The sequence below is a fragment of the Mytilus edulis genome, chromosome 11, assembly GCF_963676685.1.
Source record: "Mytilus edulis chromosome 11, xbMytEdul2.2, whole genome shotgun sequence".
Classification (NCBI taxonomy): domain Eukaryota; kingdom Metazoa; phylum Mollusca; class Bivalvia; order Mytilida; family Mytilidae; genus Mytilus; species Mytilus edulis.
Genome location: NC_092354.1, coordinates 35,867,865 through 35,889,744, shown reverse-complemented (window position 1 = coordinate 35,889,744; position 21,880 = coordinate 35,867,865). Strand labels below are relative to the sequence as shown.

The window sequence follows — 21,880 nt, the reverse complement described above, 5'->3', positions numbered from 1 at the left end:
GCCTAGACTTCTTTGCAACGGTAAACTTTCTTCGTCAATGTCAATGTTTTTCAAGTCTTTCGCAAGATCATCTTTAGCAAATTGTTTAAGTACTTCTGTTGAGTTCGACGCGATTTTGTGTAGTCTTAATCTGCCGCCTTTCATCAATTCACTTTGTGTATTCTTCACTAAATCAACGGCTTCGCACACACTTGAACAACTTATTAGTCCATCATCGACGTAGAAGTTCTTAGATACAAATCTCTGAACGTCAAAGATGCGGTTTGGACAGATCTACGCAAACCATATGTGGCAACAGCTGGTGAAGGGCTGTTGCCAAATACATGAACTGTCATTCTAAACTCCTCCAGAGGTTTACTTAAATCACTATTTGGGTGCCATAAGAAACGAAGATAGTTGCGATGATCGGTCTTAACACGGAAGTTATGAAACATTTGTTCCACATCAGCTGTTACTGCAACGCGTTCACGACGAAACCTAAGCAGAACTCCTTGAAGACTATTCGACAAGTCTGGACCCGACATTAACACATCATTGAGGGCTACACCTCCAAATTGAGAGGACGAATCAAAAACAACTCTGATAGATTCTGGCTTTCGAGGATGGTATACCCCGAACATGGGCAAATACCATCGCTTATCATTCGGTAATAGACTTGGTGCTTTTTCAGCATGACCACGTTCAAATATTTTGTCCATAAACAACTTCACATGTTCCAACTTAGTAGGAATACGGCACAAATTCATGTCAAGAGAATTGGCGCGTTTTAACGCAAGAGCTTTGTTATCTGGCAATGGTTGAATATTCTTACGAAATGGCAAAGGTGCGGTCCAATGCCCATCAGTGTCTTTTTCAAACTCCGAGTCCATTAACCTTAGAAAACGTGTATCGTCCACTGAAAGTCCTATTTTGTTATCCTTATCTGTTTTTATAAATAAATCGGTTTCAACCTTAATTTTACTTTGACAAGGTTCAAATAATGTTGGTCGACCGCTATTTGTGATGTATGTTTTGTATACAGTTATTTCAGGCATATGTGCATTTCCAAGACAGACTTGTCCAACAATGACCCAACCTAAGGGTAACTTTTGGGCAAATGGGAGCCGGTCTCCCTCAGTTCTCTGATCTAACACATAATGCACTGCAGATATGTCTCGACCAATTAATAGCTCTATTTCTATGTCTTCCATCACTTTAGGAATATATTGGGATATTGGTTTGAGATGGGGATATTGAAACGCAATTTCTGGAGACGGAATCTCGTCTCGGTTGCAAGGAATGTCATTACATTCTATAATATTTGGCAATCTAAACATACAACTTCCATCTAAAGACTGAACAGAATATCCAGTTCCTTGCCTACCACTTGCTTGAACTTTACCAGCACAAGAAATCAACGAATAATTAATATCAGGTCAATGATCCTGGAATGCGTTAAAGAGATTAGATGTTGCTAATGTATGCGAACTCTGATCGTCAATCATTGCGTAGACAATACGATGTTTTTCAGGCATGTTGTGATTTACAATTCTTACCGGAATAATTTTGGCGCAAGATTTGCTTGTATTTTCAGGATACCCACAAACCTGTGTACACGTCACCTTAACATCATCACCAGAGTCCATGGTCCCCTCCCCTTCTTGGACTGAGACCTCCACATGAAGTGCTGTGGGATGTGATGGACTCTTACATATAGCACATTTAATATTGTCACATATACAGTTTGCAGCCCTATGCTTTGTTGGACCACAACATTTGAAACAAATACTGTTTGTTAGAATAAAGTGTCGTCTTTCCGATAAGGGTTTCTTCCGGAATGCCGTACAATCATTAAGAAGATGATTTGTCTTGTGTATCGGGCACAAATTTGCCTTGTGTAACTCATTGTTTGTTTTTCTTTCCTCAATTGTTTCTGTTTTATGAGTAGAAATGTTCACATTTCTGTACGATTTCCTATACGTGCGATCTTGTTCGCTTGCACTACTTGTTTTCTCATGAGTACTGGTAAGTTGAAAACTTGGGTCATTCTTCATTTTAGCGATTCTCTGTATGAATTGTTCGAAAAATGTAAACGGGGGATAGACACATTGTTCTCGTTCCTTGTATCTTGTTGCGTCTGTTGTCCATTTCTCACGGAGATTCCATGGCAGTTTGGAAATGAGGAGATTGACTCCTGTCGAGGAGTCAAAATACGAAAACAGAATGTTATACTGAGGTTGACATTTTATTGAAGCTATTTCAGAAGCAAGGTCTGCTAACTCATATAAGCGTTTTGGGTCTTGTTTGTCGATGACCTTGAATGACGAAATTCTTCTTTTTAAGCATGTCTCTATGACTTCTGGCGAACCGAACCTTTGTTCTAGTCGTTCCCAAATTTTCTCAACTGCTAAACCTGGATTTATCGCATTACATGCACGAATGGTTGACGCCTGTTTTGATGACTCAGGCCCCAGCCAACGTACTAATAAATCGAGTTCTTCTGTAGAAGAAGTGTCTAATTCTAGCATGATGCCCTTAAAACTTATTTTCCATGAAACATATAGCATGGGATTATCGTCAAATTTCGATAGGCGATTTAAGATGAGATCTTTCTTAATCAAAAAACGACTTAGTCCAGTGGCAGATTGTAAGGTTGAATCATCTATTGTTTTTGGTTTAAATGCTGAAGCAGATGCATTTAGCGTTGACACTGGTTCAATACGACTTGGTTGTTCATAATTATCACTTGTGAACTTTTGGCTAGGCTGGCCATGTGGAGTACTAGATGAAAAAGTTACATGGTTGTTATTAGAATCTGTCTTTGTGTCACTACGAAATCGTTCATCAGAATCTATTTGTTTAACTAAAGTCTGATCATAATCATCTAAACTTAACAGATAGTCACTTTGAGCACTTTTCAACTCTAACAGTGCCTCTAACTCTGCTGTTTGCTTCCGAATCTCAATCTCAGTTTCTAAACACTTTAATCTAATACGTTTGGCTTCAAGTTCTTTTGATTGTCTTTGTTGGGTAGCTGTACTAGCTAATGTTACAGAATCTGTACTCACAGATGGTTGTTGTGGCACAGGAGAACCTATGCAAAAAGACTGTTGCACAGGTAGACTTCTATCATGAGACGCCTGCACAGATGAACTTCTTTGTGGAGATGGCTTATTACTAGCATTAACTTGATCAAAGCATTCATCAAAGTCTGAAAGTAGTTGTTTAACCAATTGAATGTTTTTGTCCAATGATTTATCGTAATCATCTCTACTTTCACAAAATGACTGTAATTTGTCTGAAAACGCATGTCCTTCAGCTTGACTCATCTTTGCTGTTGCTGTATGAGATCTTTTACTGTGATGTTACATGACCCAAAATCAAAGAACACTATAAATTTGGATATGTTTATTCCTCCTTCTACTGAGGGTAAAAGACTACAAAAAAGAAAATATCACAATGTAAATGACAAGCAAACATACATGTATCAACCATAAGTCATTTATAACAAGCAATCAATATCAAACATAAAAATATTGGATGAATAACGCCGACTTTATACTAGTAAAATCTTGAAAAATAAAAAATAAAACTTTATTACGATTCACACGTTTCATACAGTGAAAATTAAAAAAATCTGACATGACCCATGTGATCAACTCATTTGACGATTCGCACTTTTCATACAGTGATTTGAACAACGTGATTTGTGTGTGAAATAATTCAAAGCGTATACTTTATAATCAGTAAAAATACTTATGTAAACTTTATCTAACAATAGTTTTAAGATAAATAAATGTAAAGAACTTACTCTATGGCGCTTATAACCAGCAAATATAAGTGTTGAAAGCAGAACAAATTTGACAGGAAATGTGTCTGACACCACAAAAATACTAATAAAGGTAACAAATCGGAAATCCGTTCCGGTAACATTACAAGCAGATTACTAGTATGTATTCATTGGCATGAGACTAGCAGCTTTGTTAACCATGTGACCAAGTCATACGTTTAGAGTCTCTAGTTCAACAAACAGTTTTGATAATTGTGATAAAGGCATTTCTTGTGTTTTACATACCCCATAATTTATGAGAAAATAAAATTTAGAGGAATCCTCACTCATGTATTTAAGCAACTTTTATTATTGTGTGGCTTAAATTTGAAATTTTAAAGCAATACCATAAATACAAATGGCTTAAATTCCTCAAATTACAGTAGAGGTTGTCTCTTTGGCAGTGAGAATAATTGAAAACTGGTAGTTTCTTTTTAGGTAATGAGTAGAAAATGACTGTTAGAAAGGAAATGAAAGTAATTTCAATTGTTTATTTTTGCAGAGAGGACAGAATGTTTGACATGAATGTTTTTGAAGATGACGAAGAGGAAGAGGATGTAGAGGAGGATTGTCCTTTACCTAGTCACAACAAGCAAACCAAGCAAAAGAAGCCAGTAGTAGTAAGAAAGAGATTGGATGAAATTGAAATGGCTGAAATTGAAAAATATTTTAAATCATATTTACATTTAGAAATTTGTCCAAGAACCGAGGCAGTAGAGAAAGCCAAAAAGAAAAGCATGAAAGAACAAGGGAAAATTTGAATGAGATCTAACGATAAAATTATAAAAAAATAAGCAATATGAATCATAAAAAGTGAGAGAAGAAAGACTTCGGTCTTAATTTGAGTTTCATTTGACAGAAAAAGTTAATCCTTAAAAACATGACAATAATGTTAGGAGTGTGACAAAATTTGTAAAGGGTTAGTTTTGCTTTAGCAAGAAGAAATGTTGCATTTATACATATTATTTTATATTTTGCAGTTTGTTTTATTTTATCAAGAGTGCATATACGATCTCAAGATTTGTTTTGTAAATAGTTTTTCACGAATGACAGAATGTTAAACTTTGTCAAATTTGCATACACATTGCAAGGTTTTCCCCACTTGCTGAGCAAACACCTCGCACAATTACACCACACAGAGTATACTATACTAATGTCTGCACCAAGTCAAGACAATTGTTTATCATTTTTTATGGGACTCTTTCGTTTTGAATTTTCTAGGAGTTAGTCCTGTTGTGTAGTGTTGTTATTTTGATGTTGTAGTTAACATTGCCATTTAAGACGGAGGTTTGGAATGCCATAAAACCATGTTCAACCCATCATTTTTTTTAATTCCCTGTACCAAGTCAGGAAAATGGCCTATTACAGTTCGTTTCTGTGTGTGTTACATTTTGTGTCGTAGTTATGTTTGATGTGTTTACCTCAGTTTTAGTTTGTAACCCGGATATGTGTTTTTCTCTATCGATTTATGAGTTAATTATTATTTACCTGCAGATTTTAAAATGGGTCTAGGTACAATAGTTTAGTTAAGCGGTCATTTATAAATCTGTATTTCTGGAATTTTCTGCAAAAAGGATGACTGGGGAAACAAATTTATGGTCACTTGGTCTTCTCCCTATCTTTTATACCCTCATTTTCCTGTGGCAAATAATGCCCTGGGTGACCCTCTATCTAACTGTGATATACCATATACTGATTTTAAATCTAATATTAAAGAATATGTTTTTAATATATTGAAAAATGAATGGAGTAAAAAAGATGATAATAAATTTAATGAAATTAAACCTTATTTAGGCAAACTTTCTAATAATTTTTTGTGCAGAAAAGATCAGTGTGTTATTTCTAGATGTCGTATTGGTCATACTAGAGAATAACACACGAGTATCTTTTAAAAAATGAAGAAACCACAATGTGTATCTTGCAACTGCAAGTTTACTATTAAACATGTTTTCATTAATTGTATTGATTTTGCTGATATTCGTTAGAAGCATTTCAATGTCAATAATATGTATGATTTATTCAATAATGTTCCATTTACAAATATTGTTGCATATTTAAAAGAAATTGGAGTTTATTATAGAATATAAAAAATGTTATTATATTTAAGTCGTTTTTAATTTTTTATCACGTAATCTTACTGTTGATTTTTATTTGTATATATCCAATTTGCTTTAGTCAATAATTTTAGTATATTGAAGGACTTTTTGTCTTATTTTAAAAATATGCTTTAAATGACTTTTTGTCTTATTTTAAAAATATGCTTTAAATTGTAAAAATATTAGAAATAGCTCTCGCCGCGATATAGCCTTTTGTGCTAATGCGGTGTAAAAAGCCACCAACAATCAATCAACCAATCCTGTGGCAGTCTAAAATCCTGGATGGCCTCTATAGTTACAAAGTATGAAATATTCGACACTGGACGTTAAGCAACCAACAATAAATCAATGAATAATTTCAGCAATAACATAAGTATGGATTTAGCATAACAAGTTTGACTTGAGTTGGAAGATTAACCAATGATATTAAAACATAATTTAGCATTTTAACTGACTTTTTTCTCTTGAATTTTTCTAACATTAACCATTTAAGATGGAAAAAAATATCAGATTGATCGATCATGACATTTATCCTTGTTAAGTTTATCTTCAATCAATACATGTGATATAACTTTATTTGGAGTTATGCCTTTTTTAAAACTGTATAAAAGCTTGTTTTTTGTCAATCTGGAAGTGACAAAATTGGCAGTTAAATGGTTCTGCAGGTATTACACTTATCACAGGAAACAACTTTCAAATCAATAAAAAGGTATAATTATAAAACATGGTTTTACCTACATAAACAATTCTTGATTAAAAATGATTAATAAATCAACAGTAAAAATTAAAGAATTAAAATAACATTTTAGTTCCAAAGAGAGGATACCAAAACAAAATTACTCAATACATGGGACACATGTATGAGTTTTTTTAATTTGTGAGACTACTTGCCACAGTCAGTACAAATTTGGTATTAAAGATTAAGTGGCAAAAATAAAAATTAATCTTACTTTCAAATATTTTATAAATCATACCTTGTTTGTCCCTAATTTTTCTTCCATAGTGGGTCAGAGCATCAGTAAGTAGATCACATCTGTTTTCTGGGGACATTTCTTTTGATATATTAGCAAAGCCTCCTAAATAGGACCACAGTCTTTCTATTCTTTCACCATCAGTTCTTCGTGTACCATATATAATCTGCAATATAGAAAGTCTGTTATTTGATTAATTGTATTGGAGAAGGGTTTTGTTTTGAATGCATTATACCAATAGTGTATGGGGACAGTTATATGGTGGCAAAAAGCTAATTAAACGAGAATATTCATAGTGGCCTGAAGAAAGAGATGGTGGCAAAAAGCTAATTGTTTTCGTCCTGAATATGCATGAAATATTTGCCACTGGACGTTAAGCAACCAATAATCAATCAATTTTAAGGATGAACACGAATGTTGACACTTTTGTTTTACACAGAAACCGTCTAAAATTTAACTAAATTGCTCTAATTGTGAAGATTTCAGTAATTTAACATGACTTTATGGTGATATTACTCAAAATATGTGCATTGTTATGTCAAAAACAGCACATATTTATGTAGCAGCAACTTTCTACTGTACAATAAATAACTGAAAGTTTACATTTTAAGAACTTTGTAAAACTGCTATATTTTTGGGCCAAAAAGTGGTCGGTCTTACTGGACCTACGCCTTTGAGAAAGGGAATGGATAATGTGTTAAAGCCACGACTACCCAACCATAGAGCAGACAACATACATTTTATGATCCAGCTTTGTATTATTATAAAGAGTTATGAAATTAAAAAGTCTGTTAATGCATTGTTTCCCTATGCACTTTAAAAAAAAATCTCCTAAAATTTGTCTAAATTCAGACTTTTTAAAGTGAATAATTCCACACGTTTGCATTGTCTTATCGCGAACCTTTTTGTACTTACCCGGCACACGCATATACGATGCTCTTTTTTACATGTACTTCACTCCCTATGTTTTACATATTTAGCGAGGTAACTCAGTTGGGACTTTGCAATAATGTACGTTGCAATGTTTGTCGCCATAAAGGTCTATAATTTGTATTTTTTTAATTTCTTTACATTTTTTTCGCTTCCTCTACATCAATCACAAATTCGTTAGCCATTCTCATAAAGCTGATGACCGAAACTGCATTTACCCCAGTGATTCTGTAAAACAAGTAAATATCGTATAAAAAGGAGAAAAAAAGTATCATAATGTCCTACATCATGTTCAATACAAACACAAATAAGTTTAATATAAAACTAACAAAATTAAATGTAAATGCAAACACAAATCCCAATCATTTTGTAACGGAGAAAAATTTGAATCCATTTGGTCACCATTCGAAAAAAACACTGACCAAGTTACAGACATAAACAGAACTACAAATTAATGTCACTCGAGAAATGTTTAAACACTGCTTTACAATATAAAATCAAAAACAAAATACCAGATTTTAAGACACTTGTAAGGATTAAATGATCATGATGTTGCTTCTGGCTCTGAATTGGCAATAACTTTTAGATTTCTCTGAATCGGGCGTATGTATATCTTTGCCTGGCTGCCTATTATCTGCTTTAATGACTCAACGACCCATTTGCAGTTTGGGCGTTGGAGTTCCCTGCAGTTGATGGTGCAATGAAGTAGTTCAAAACTACCGATGTTGTACAACTGAGGAAACCCCTTTTCTTCTGTTGACAAAATCTTATAAACTTCTTCTTCGTTGTCGTCTAGCCGGAACTGTATCTTTTTATGACCTAATCCTGCAGATTGTAGTGAAATTTTTTCAGACGATGATGGTGTTCTTGTTGCGTTGCAAACAAATTGACCTGTCCAGGTTCTCACCTGCTGTTTACTTCTGGTCCTTCCAGTGATTCCGCTCCTCGCTGGCCGAAACAGTTGTGTTTCTGTAAAAGAGGTACACGAGGCATCGGATTTAACGACCCCCTTCTGACCGGACATGACTGCGAACTTGATACATCCCGCACAGTCAAACGGACGCCCCACTTCGGCAAGCCTTTTACTGCCGGTCGGGAGAAGACCAAGTGACCATATTTCTATACCCTAGTCACCCTTAATTTGAACTCCTGCGTCCAAATTGAAAAGATACGAAAATTTCGACTTCTTTAAAATTCAAAATTGCCGCCAACAACGTGATCTGTTGAACTTATATACGTAGTTGACTACGTATTGACATTGACGACAAAAAATAATCCTACGACTTTTGCAATTTTGGGAAATCTTAACTACTTGTCTTTAGAGATTTTCGGCGATTAGATATTTCATACATTTGTTCTTTGACATCTTAGCCAAACGCTCAGGGGATAATAAACAACATAAGGATTCCGTATGTGCTCTGCTTCCTATGTGCAACTTCAAAATTTTGGGAAAATCGACGATCATTTAAGGTTTTTCTGGTCATATTTTTTTGTAATCCAGAATGAAAAGTATAAAAAAACTGTCCAATAAGTTACAAATAATATAGTAGCCAGCTAGATAATAACAATGGCACGTATTTCAGCATTTATTTGGCAGCACACAAATCCAGGGTGCTCGCATACGGCAGCTTAACTGCCTAGAAATCTCCTGTTTTGAAACGGCTGCCGGCACTTAAAGAACAACAACAAATAACCTATATTTACGTACATGATATAGTTTCGAATTGGACAATTGGTCGCCAAAAACTCGTATACACAGAATTGCCCAACCCTTTCAACCGTGATATATCGTTTTGACAATAAATATACTTTGATTTTTTTAAACTTTTGGAATTTTTGAATACATAAATCAAAAATAACAAGAAAAATTCTATGAATTATTTATCTATTTAATGTTTGCATAATTAAGTAATAATGACTATGTAAAGATTATATATCTTTTATTTTTAAATCTTATTCCAGATTATGGAAATAGCCCCATTTGAAGTCGACGAGACTAACATTAAAACGTTTTTAGCGCCAACCCCCATAGATATGGGGGATATTGGCAAAATTGGTTTGTTGGTCGAAGACCCACTAGTTACCATTTCAGGCTGATTGGTTAAAGTAAGTTTCGTAATAAATTTGATATATTTGTAGTTTATAAACCACACATTTTTCATTCGTTTTTTAACTAACTGATATTTTATCTTAACACAGGATATTTTAATAAGGAGTTACTGTTACTAGTATCAGTTATTGAAAATTGGAACGTTAGAATTTCGAAAGTTTTCGATTGTTGGTAAAAAATTGAAGAGCACTGAAAATTGGGGTCCTACCACTGCTAATATAGTGCTGCTTACTTTTATTTCTGTTACATACCCATCAAAGACCATCACCTTAACCACCCCAAGGGTGACTGGGGTATAGAAATATGGTCACTTGGTCTTCTCCCTACCGGCAGTAAAACGCTTGCCGAAAGGGGGCGTCCGTTTGGCTGTGCGGGATGTATCAAGTTCGCAGTCACGTCCGTTCAGAAGGCGGACGTTAAATCCGATGCCTTGTGGAAAGAGAGTGCCACGCTCTTTGAACGTTAAGAACCCTTGCGACAACTCTTTGAGGGGTCCGCGAGTGGCCTGTTGCAAGGCAAAATTTGTGTCCCTGTCCAATATACCCTCATTTTCCAGTGGCAGTCCAATTTTTCCAGACCATCATCACAGGTGGCATATATTGTAGCAACCTGCCTATTGTATTTATTGTGAACTTGTTCTCGTTCTGAATATGCATAAAAGATTTGCCACTGGACGTTAAGCAACCAACAATCAATCCATCCCCTAAACATACGTTTCTTTCCCCTATTGATATTGATCCTCACCAAAACATGGATGTGCCAGAGAGTGAGGCAACAAACCAAGATAAAAGTCATGAGAGTTCTGATTGAAAAATAGAATGCTTAACAATTTATATGAGCCCAGGCATAGCCGCTGTCAGTATTGCGCTCCAAAACAAGGAGCGGAAAAGGGTCAAATTCCCAATTACCCTACTCTAGCAAAGGTAATTAAAGAACTTGCCGATCAATGTGGCCTGAGGGAAGAGGCAGAAAAAAGAGGTCTATGTTCTGTGATTGATGTGAAAATTGCCAGGCTGTTAAAAAGCAAAGATGGTCCAAAGGCTTATTCAATCAGCACACAGAATTCCTGGGAGTTGGAAAGTCCTTGTTTCAAGGATTCAGGTGATTGCCTTCAAGGAAGGTAATGATAACATTTATTCTTGCAGTTCATATATATATATATAATCAACAAAACAGGGAGGGGGTGGGGGAAGGCTCTGCAGTTACAGGTTTCCACTCTGAAAATACATGTACACCACTTTTTGTTATGTCATATATATGTTGTAATATTTAATAAATTTATCTTACTTTCCGTTTTATGGATATATTACAATACAAAAAAATAAATAATAATTACTCATAAAACCTAAATAAAAAATTGTATGAAAAATTAAACGTAGAATTATAATAAGTATTGTTTGTAAACATTTCTTTTGTAGGATGCAAGAATTTATTTACATATGATTTTTATGTTTCCTTCACAAATGAATATTTAAAATACCAAAACAGAGTATATTGTCATATAAAATACTTATTCCTTAATTGTAACTCTGAAAATATTCTGATTTCAATCATTGTTAGTTTCTTCAGAAACATAAATACAGTATACATTTGGTATATATTTCTTTCATTCCGATTGAATTAAATAAGTTTGATAAGAATATTATTTTTCTGTTTTCCGATCTAATATAAATAGTTTAACCAGAATGTTCTCCACGCAAGTCTATGATGAAATACACTGTCAGTATCCCGTGGTTAATCTTCAAACATAATTAGTTTACATGTTATCGAGAAACGTTATAATTGACCCAGATGCACACAATGTACAGTGGTCGTTTTAACACAAATATAACTGCTTCGTCAAAGACCATCACGGCCATCAAGTGACCATATCAAACACGTAGAGAACAACCTGTTTAGAACTGCAGAAATGACCCAAAACTTTCGAGACGTTCCGAGAATTTTATTCTGACTTCCCGCCGAGAAATATTGAGTGGCCCATAGACACATCCAAAACTCGCCAATATATAAGCATGAACCCCTCAGGGGGTTGCGAGGGGTTGGTGCAATAATCAACAACACTATGCACATTTCTATAAACAATCATCATTCCAAAATGTTCAACAGGTTCAACAAAAAATTAAAATATTTTAGTTTTCACATATTTACACAATTCGACGTTTCGTCCCCGAGGGTATCACCAGCCCAGTAGTTAGCACTTCGGTGTTGACATAAATATCAATTATATGGTCATATTATAAATATTCTGTTTATAAAACTTTTAATTTTTCGAAAAACTAAGGATTTTCTTACCCAATGGGTAGATTACCTTAGCCATATTTGGCACAACTTTTTGGAATTTTGGGTCCTCAATGCTCTTCAACTTTGTATTTGTTTGGCTTTTTAACTAATTTGATACTTTTGTAACTCACACTCGGCTTTCTTATAAACTTGCAACTCGCATACTGTAAACGACACATATTTTTCTGTTACCTGTATGACGTACAAAAAATAGTGTCACTTAGTGCTGTTGATATTTTAAAGAAATGAGTCATTCTCACTGTTAAGGCATACAGACGCATACTGCTAGGTACGGGGAATCGTAATCAAAAGATAACATGTGTAAATATATACTGAGAGAGAGAGAGAATTATTGTGACTTGACTTTTAAGCATCGAAAGAAAAGCACAGAAACATTGTAAATATATGACAAAGTATTTTTACCATAAGTGTGTGTGGGTATCGGTGTAAATAGCCGCAGCATATTTGGTGGAAGAAATTGTAAACAGACATTGCAGATCACAAGTTCTACATACTAGCGTATGGTTCTTCTTACTTCAAATTCCCGTTCAATGATAATAAATTTAGTCCTATTGAAATTCATTAACATCTTACAACTGGGGATATAAAAGAACTTCCACCAGATGAACTATCATGACTGTTCTGTCTCGCATACGTGGTACAACGCTTGAGTAACATCGGCATAACCTTTTTTTCTTTTGTTAGATATTATGATCTACCATGTAGCCAAAGCTTGCTGATGAGAACTGAATTAATGGAAACTGTAAAATGAAGTTCATGTTGTTAAATTTCTCGTTTTCTTATGATCTTGATAGAGTATGTAAGCTTCCTTGGATTGACTGACTCATTCTCCAAAATATCCTTTCAAGATCTGTCCGTAATAAATCAGACGTCAAGTCTTCTCCATGAGGTAAATTTTTGTGCTAATAAATTTGCTCCGTCTTTAAAAACCCACATCATTAACTAATACAATGGGTGTGGCCACCACGCATGTGCTCTACTATAACGTACAGGCCATATTCTATTATTTCAATATCCCCTTTGTTTTGATATATCATGAATAATTAATTATTTAGTATAGAATTAATAACCATTTCAGAGAGCTGCTGCCGTTGGCTTTTGATTGCATATAACTTTTTAATGACATCTTTTTTACATGATCTTGTCACTAGTTTTAATGTTTGATTCGGGATGAAAAAAATCATTCTGTGAGTATTGCTTGGTAAAAAGAATGATTGTTTATGGGGAAATACATCTAACTTTATCTATAACTTGTTATTGTGTAAACTACAAATAAAAGCAAATTATTCTAACACTAAATTCTTCAAACAGCCAAGCAATCCTCTTGTCCTTGAAATTCCCTGTCTCGTCAATTGCGCTATACCAATTCCTGATTAGTTAACACCATTCTGCTTCATCTTTAAACCCCAAATTTTCCGTTTCAGTTGTACATTTTCGTTAAATATGGTATGGGCAATTCTTTTGCAATCTCTAAAGAGAGCCCAGTACCATTCGTTTTATAATTATCTCTGTTTTGGTTACTGTTGATGCAAACTATGACAATTAATCATAACAAACAATCATTTTCAAGAATAACAACATGATACAGTACTTTGTCAACATTTTTATTATCCATTAATTCATTAATAATATATAAATTCCCAATAAAAATATATAACAAATAAAACTAAAGTCTCTTTTTGTTAAATCTTTATTCAAACAATAGCCCACATAAACATAGAAATCATTTTCTATGATTAATAAACAGGATACAATTAACCTTAAAATATTGCCCATGAAATATAAGTCAAACAATCATAGAGTCTCTACTTTAGTTCATCTTGATTTAATACAATGGCAAATAAGCATACTTCAATTTTCAGATAACGTGAACACATTTAATTTATTTGAGCAAAATCCGATCGTTAAAGAAACATTATGATTTGTAGGGTTTCCCCTGAATCAATTATTTTTTTCGCCACCTCTTTCGCCAAAACAAAATATTTTTCGCCACTTTACTATTTTTTTCGCCAATTGACAAATATATTTTTGTTTAAATTTCACCTTTTTTTCTACCTCCCCCCCCCTTTTCTCACTTAAATAAGATAATTTTGAGCCATTGTTCTATGATTATTCCTTCAAACTTAATTTAGAGTCTCCATTGTAATGAATAAACACTAAACATTTACTTGAAAACAACAGTTTTTTCTTTAACATCTCAGTATAACGATCTCATCATACTAAGACGGATAATTAAAACATTCCAAGGCCCTATAATCTCCCTTCAATGATAATTTAGAACAACTATGTTTTTTCATGCACATCTCCATATGGTGTTCTTCCATTGTGCACAGTATAATAGAAATTGACGAAGCAGCTTAGGAATCCGTGAAAATTTGGAAGACAAAAAATGAAAACTACTACCACCACCCTTTTTTACCAATTAGTCCAAAACCTAACATTTCTTAAAACATAATTTATAAGTAGTGTAAAGGAGGTAAATGCAAGTCAATACTAACCATCCCTTCATTGTATGGCAACTTGTGGTATATTTTCAGAGATATTCATTCACTAAAACACAAGTTATTGTTTAAAAACTACAAACATGCTATTTTAGGCCCCCAATTCCTAAACAATTGGGACCATAACTCGGTGAAAACTTATTGTCAAGAAACTGAATGTCTATTTGGACGACGAAGACGACAGTATGATAGCATTATACGACGCAAAAAACATTTTGGGGTCGTATAAAAATAACAAGATGTTAACATTGACTGTTAATGTGTTATGTAGTATATGTCTATTTCGAGGGGTAACCTCTCATCAGCTGCATTCAACTCGAAACAATTGGAAAATATGAACACAATTTTGTTTGTAAGACAAGCACTCAAAGCAAGACATATCTGAAAAATGAAACCAAATCCATCACCAAGGACATTGACGAACAAAGAAACCTGGTAGGTTTTTTTTTATAAGAAGTCCATCAATTTATTTTTTCAAATCCAGTAAAATGTGTTGGGTTGGTTCTTTGTATTCGATGCAATTGTGCAAGTCAGAAATTGTATTTCTTACTTAAAGTTTCTCAGGTGGAGCTTCATTCTTCTTGTTTGATGGAACTCGCTATTAAGAGGATCCATATAGATTATAATTTTTTTCTTTATATCCAAAATCTGCAATGAAAAATAAAATTCCTTAAAGTTCCTTAGCCAGGGATCACTTTATATTATTTTACAAGTTTTAAAATTTCTATTTCATAGAACATTTCATTTTTCTATAAGCACAACATAAAAAACATTCTTTTTGTAAAAGGAAATTTTTGGGGTCATCAAATGATGCTCTCAGTCAACATTACCAAAAACGCATTTTTTGGATTATTTTTTTTAAGTTAACTTCACTTTTTTTATTCTTACTAAAACACTTGAATATATTTTTATTTCAACAAGTTTGAGCAAAACTGTATGGAAAATCAGTGTATTTATCTTAATTGAAAGCATGTACAAAATATTTAAAACTTTACAATCAAACTTAAACTACACTACAAATGGAGTTAAATATGTGATATGTGGAGAGGCATTTTCCCTTGAAAAAGCCTGTTAGGTCGAAACGTTGGACTAAATTGGTATGAACAATTGTTTATGACTTTCCTTGAAGGAAATAAAAGAATCAAACATAAACTGACAAATAATTTACTTCATGATGAATTGATAAATTGCTGTTGCTATTTATCTTACAACTTACAATAGCCACACAATGAGATCTTTCATTAACACACTAGAAATGCACATCATGTTTTAAAACTTCGTCCTAAAAAAACATCATTTATGTTATCAAGAAAGGTCAACAACGTTTAGATTATTTTTAGTTATGTCAATAGTGATTACTTATAACTTGTAAATAGGGTTGTGATTGTAATTTTAACGACTTTATTTGTGATGTGCAATTTCCTAGCACATACTGTAACAAATAAATTCGATATTCTGAATCAATTTAACTTTTGAGTCCTTCTCCACTATCCAGTATGTAAAGACTTATGATTTCACCGTTGAGTTATTATCTGTATGTATCTGAAGGCTTCTTCCTTTGATAATAGAAACAAATCGTGTGTAACTGGAACATCTAAAAGTGGCCTTTTGTCAAGATTGTGTAAATTTACTCTGTAAGCAGTCCAGTATGAGGCAAAGTAATGGTAGTCTTTGTTTTTGTTGGTCATTCGTATATCATTTGTGGTTATATAGATGTCTAGATTGTCACCATTGATCTTCCCGTCTTTTCCACAGGCTATTTCCTGTCTAATATGTACATATGAGTGATATGCAAATTCCTGAATTATATTTCTTTTTGACTCATCCGAAAGTGTCATGTGTACTTTATTCAGTCTTTTCAGAAGCTGCAAACATATTAAGTAAGCATATCATACAGTAATCGCATGTTAAAGACTGATTATACTATTTTATAACGTTCATCATAACACCATAAAATTGCCGTATTTACACCACAAATGTTATCCTGAGTTCAGACAAATCTTAGCACCTGTTAAATGCATTTTAGGGTTCAGAAAATTATAAAAATTTTACTGGATATTGGTATTCATTTTTTCCCCTTCCCTTTCTTTGGAAATTTCATAGAAAATACACAGCTGTTATATATCAGTATGCCCCCCAAGGGTGACTGGGGTATAGAAATATGGTCACTCGGTCTTCTCCCGACCGGCAGTAAAACGCTTGCCGAAGTGGGGCGTCCGTTTGGCTGTGCGGGATGTATCAAGTTCGCAGTCACGTCCGGTCAGAAGGGGGACGTTAAATCCGATGCCTAGTGTAAAGAGAGTGCCTCGCTCTTTGCACGTTAAGAACCCTTGCAACAACTCTTTTGAGGGGTCCGTAGGTGGCCTGTTGCAAGGCAAAATTTCTGTCCCTATCCAATAAACCCTCCTTTTCCGGTGGTAGTCTAAATTTCCCCGACCATCATCCCAGATGGCCTCTATTGAAACAACCTACCTATTGTATTTATTGTGAACTTGTGACCTCCTCTTTTTGCTTATCTGATCCTATAGCCTAAAACATTTTCATCGCCCATTATACAATCAGAAATACGTATCTGTAAGCAAACAGCAAATAAAATGATAAACATTCAATATCAAAATAAAATGATCAAAAATCGTATGTTCCAGTACGACAGTATTGGTTTAAAAAAATAAACTGTATTTCATACATACAAATATCAATTCATTACACACTAAATTTTAATAACATCAAAAAATGTGCATGCGTTTTCTAAAAATTCTTAGATGAATACTAATTCTAACCACAAGTTTGTAATATAAGAAAAAAGAACAGACTCAGATCTGATTTTCTCTTCTTATAAGGATATGTTAGGACATATCCTTATCAGAAGAGAAACTCAGAACTGAGTTTTTTTCTTTTTAATTATATTACAAACGTTACTTATCCTCAACGATAATACATAATCTGCACTATAAGATATATTGTTAACCTCACTTTTAAAATACTACTTTATTTATACTTAAGCTTGTCTTGACCGAACTATTGAAGCTGAGTATTTTTTTCATATCTTAATTCTTGTCAAACACACAGTATGGATATATTCTTTTCCAAACATTAAACTATATATACACAGTATTGACCAGATGAAAACATACATAAAGGTCGTACATCATCTTATCTTACGACAATGTTTATGTGAAAAGCATTCAAAGATCAATCCCCAACACACAATAGCAAAATTAAATCAAATGTATTTATTACAAATGTGTCTTGCATCTGCAAAATGCACACGAAAACAAAACAACCCAACATTTGGTTGTCGTATTGACAAAGTTTTCAGCAACAATAATTGGAGGCACATTCACTATCAATTCGTAATGTATTTTTACATTATCTCTATCATCAACCTAAACTTAAGCTAATCCTTAGACATAAACTTATACTAAAACTTTGTCTAATCCATAACGTTATCCTCATATCTCTTTAATTTTGAATGTTATTTCAAACAAATCATTTGTTACCGCCAATTTAAACACGCTAGTTTTTCATCGTCAAAATACGTGTGTAATCTTTACGTCCAACACAAGTTGATATAAAAGTGAGTGGTTTAGGTAGCTATAAAACCAAGTTACCTTTGATAACCTTTACATAAGAAACTGCCTGTACCAAGTCAGGAATATGAGAGTTGTTATCCATTCATTTGATGTGTTTGTGCATTTGATTCTGCCATTCGATTAGGGACTCTCCATTTACATTTTGCAACTAAAAGGTATCGTGGTTAACATTCAATTAAAGGTGTATTGTTTAGAAATTTATTACAAGATCGTATCCAAAACTGAAACGTGACCTTCTCCTTTTCTTATCGGATCCTATAGCTTAAAAGATTTTTCATCGCCCATTATACAATCAGAAATACTTATCTAAAGACTACTGTATTTTTACACTTAAGTTTAACAATAATCGCTGCTTAACCCTAATCTTATCCTTAGTTTTATTTCAAACCTATCTAACATTCAAAACTGTTTCACGGACAACTGTTGTCTTGCATCGTATTTTTACCCACGTCGATTTTAATATTTTTTAACAAGACAGCAGTTCAACAACAGTATATAAAATATGTAGAACTGGAATCTACTTTTAATATTTAGTGCTATGTTGTTACTTTCAAATCATTGCAATATTAAGGTACCTGTATTTTACAGTACTTGATTTTTTTACTAGAAATTTTAATTCTACATGTTTTTGGTTACACCGTCACATTTTCTGCATTCTGAAAGTTTGTCTATTTCAAATTTCTTAAAGTTATGATTTTCAAACATGGAATATTGTTGGTATTATTTCTGTACCAAAACTTTAAATACAAATCAAGTACTGTAAAATACAGGTACCTAAACTTACAATATGTTTAAAGTGCAGAAATAGTACTAGATGTTAAAAGTTAATTTCCAGTACTACAGATTTTAAGTACAGAAATAGTACAAATTCAAAAGTAGAAACCTTAACAATATACAATCGGAAGATTTAATGTTTACCCTCCTTGCTTTTACACACAGTGTCCACCCTGTTGTACACATGGTTTTCCATTTTGTCCGTTTCTTCCCAATATTTGTGAATTACTCCTTCTGCGAATATTTTCTCCTTACGTAATTGGCTCTCTTGTAATCTAACTTTTTACACATATCCTGAATTAATTGGTTTCCCTTAGCATACGGTTTCCATTCGAATCTTCTTTTCTTCACTGTCTTTTCCTTCCTTTTCACTCCAGAACAACTTGGAATAGCATCGCTTGGTGAAACGTGAGCGATTGGTTGAATAGCAAAACATACTTCTGTTTCTTCTGAATTGGCACAGGAAATTTCACTACTGGTTTCAGCGATGCATTCCTTTGGTGTACTGGTATGTGGTGTCTGGTTTATTGCAATGTATTCCGTGACTGGGATATTTTCCGCCGAAAGGTCTCTCTCCAACCCAGGAAACACTTCAAAGATTGTAGTGCTAAAGTTGTCTCTGTCAGTTGCATTTGAATTAGTCTTTATGCTCAATGTTGCATTGTTCAGACAGCTCTCAATCTCATCTTTTTGAGAAGATTTCAACATGGTTAGATCTGTTCTAATATTTTCCAAAGCTTGGTCATTAGTTTTGTTATACATGTCAATGTCATTCTTTATTTTTGTCAGTTCAATGTTGTATGTTGCGATGGTAACACCTAACAAGGCTATTTCATTCTGATTCTGAGATTCATTTTGGTTTTCATCAACCTCCATGTCCTTCTTCTCTATTTCTGTCTTTATTGTATTAATCTCACTTTTTAATTCTAGTTGATTTTTTTCCAACTCTTTGTTTTTGTTATTCAAGTTCACCACTTCCGTTCTTAATTTTTCATTGTCGTTTATCAGCCCTGAAAGGGCGCTTCTGTTTTCTTTGAGAATTTCTTCTTTGAATTTGTCGAACTTCCTTTGAACTATCAGTTCTAAGTTTGAAAGTGATATACATTCTAAAAAAGGAGAAAGAGGTGACGGATCAATATGAACTATCAGCTGACAAGGGTGTTTTTTATGTTTTGCCTTGGTTTTTTTTAGCATCGACTATCTGTTCGTAATGGGTGATTAATAACTTTACAATCATACAATTACTTCGTAAGTAGAAAACACGATCTTATCCAAAACCATAGAGTGATCATTTGCGTTTGCCGGATGCGTTTACTTGAATTATTAGCCTAACCCTGATACCATCACTTAATCTCATCTCTAAACTTATTCTTATCTGCATTTTACCCCCTGTCCTTATTACCACTTGTCTCTTTATCTTCTCCTTATCCTCAAACGTAACGTTCTCTTAACCTTCAACTAAAATGAAATCTTATCGTATCCTTAGACATGAACTTATGTTCAACCTTATCCTTATGGGTTAGGGTTAGATCCAATCTAAGACCTTTACCAGGTCAAAGTATTCCAATTAAATTGTTACATCAATTTGTATTTTATGAGTCTCATTAGATTATACTTAATCATCACAGTGATTTGGGTATTGAAATGATTAAAATCTTGTTTTGTCTTATTTGAATAATTTATTTAAGAATTGAATGCTCTTTTTTGTAAATTTATTGGGGTGTAAAAGCGTTGACCGAAGTACATTTTGTATGAAGCGCGGAAGCGCTTTATACTAAAAATGTGCGCACGGTCAACGCTTTTACAACCCTATTAAGTTACAAAAAAAAACATTCAATACTTATAATTACATTTTTACCTATAGGATCATGAAATCACGCCTTTTATCAAGTTTTTATTTCATTTACCTGTGCACTTTATTGTGAGACCTCGTGTCATCATGAATGAAAAGTTTTATTGTGTGATACAACTGCTTAAGGAATAACAAGGGATGTCTAGTTAGCCAATCAGAATAACGTATTATAGTGAAACATACATTTAATGAAATTATTTATAATAAAAATGGTGAAATGTTTTGTTATATTAGATATTAAATTGAGTGTGATGTATTGAAATTGTGATGTACATTTAGAATGTTTATGTTCTTGTAACAAAGTGAAGTTTTCATACCGTCTTTTTTTCATTGTCATTTATTTGATTTTTTTTAATTTTCAGATTTACATGGTCCATGCATCAAGAAAATAGCAGCCCTTCGTATTGAAAATGAACTACTTCATGAAGAGCTTGGCAGGTTACAAGCATAAAATATTACGCTAAGAAAAGAATTTAATGACTCAAGGTTTGGTGACCAAGCAATATCCAGTGACCGTAAACACTATTTTACACAGGTGTGCCAAATAAAGCCATTTGCATGTGGTTAGTTTCATTTTGCCTGACAATATTACCATCCAGCAAATTAATGTCTCCGTCAAATATTTTATTGTGTATTTTAATGAAGCTGAGACTGAACATTCAACACCAAGATATAGCTTATCGGTTCAAGGTGTCAATTTATCCGATATATTTAACAAATGTATTCAAAAACTTGCTGAAAAACTGTCATTTCTAGTGCAGTGGCCAGATAAAGACAATCTCATAAAGAACATGCCCATAGTATTTAAACTTTCATATCCAAGGTGCATCAGCATCATAGACTGTTTCAAAATATTCATCCAAAGACCAGCAAATTTAACTGCAAGGGCACAAACCTGGTCGAATTATAAACATCACAACACCATCAAGTTTGTAGTGTCCATA

At 33.5% G+C, this 21,880-nt stretch overlaps 2 protein-coding genes and 1 long non-coding RNA gene across 3 annotated transcripts; all 3 read right to left on the bottom strand.

Annotated features, from left to right (window-relative positions):
- Positions 1–203: 203 nt before the first annotated feature.
- On the bottom strand, positions 204–1,190 carry LOC139494223 (uncharacterized). The gene has a single exon (XM_071282393.1). The coding sequence runs from the start codon at positions 1,188–1,190 to the stop codon at positions 204–206; it is 987 nt and encodes a 328-aa protein (XP_071138494.1).
- Positions 1,191–3,372: 2,182 nt separating this feature from the next.
- On the bottom strand, positions 3,373–3,860 carry LOC139494818 (uncharacterized). The gene is made up of 2 exons (XR_011657169.1): positions 3,791–3,860; positions 3,373–3,416 (listed from the first exon to the last, which is right to left on the bottom strand). It is a non-coding gene; the product is annotated as an uncharacterized lncRNA (long non-coding RNA).
- A 2,666-nt stretch (positions 3,861–6,526) lies between these two features.
- Positions 6,527–20,278, bottom strand: LOC139494222 (uncharacterized protein MCAP_0864-like). Its single transcript, XM_071282392.1, has 4 exons — positions 19,340–20,278; positions 16,349–16,582; positions 6,879–7,041; positions 6,527–6,531 (listed from the first exon to the last, which is right to left on the bottom strand). Exons 1-4 carry the CDS (start codon positions 20,276–20,278, stop codon positions 6,527–6,529), a joined length of 1,341 nt encoding a protein of 446 aa, XP_071138493.1.
- Positions 20,279–21,880: the final 1,602 nt, after the last annotated feature.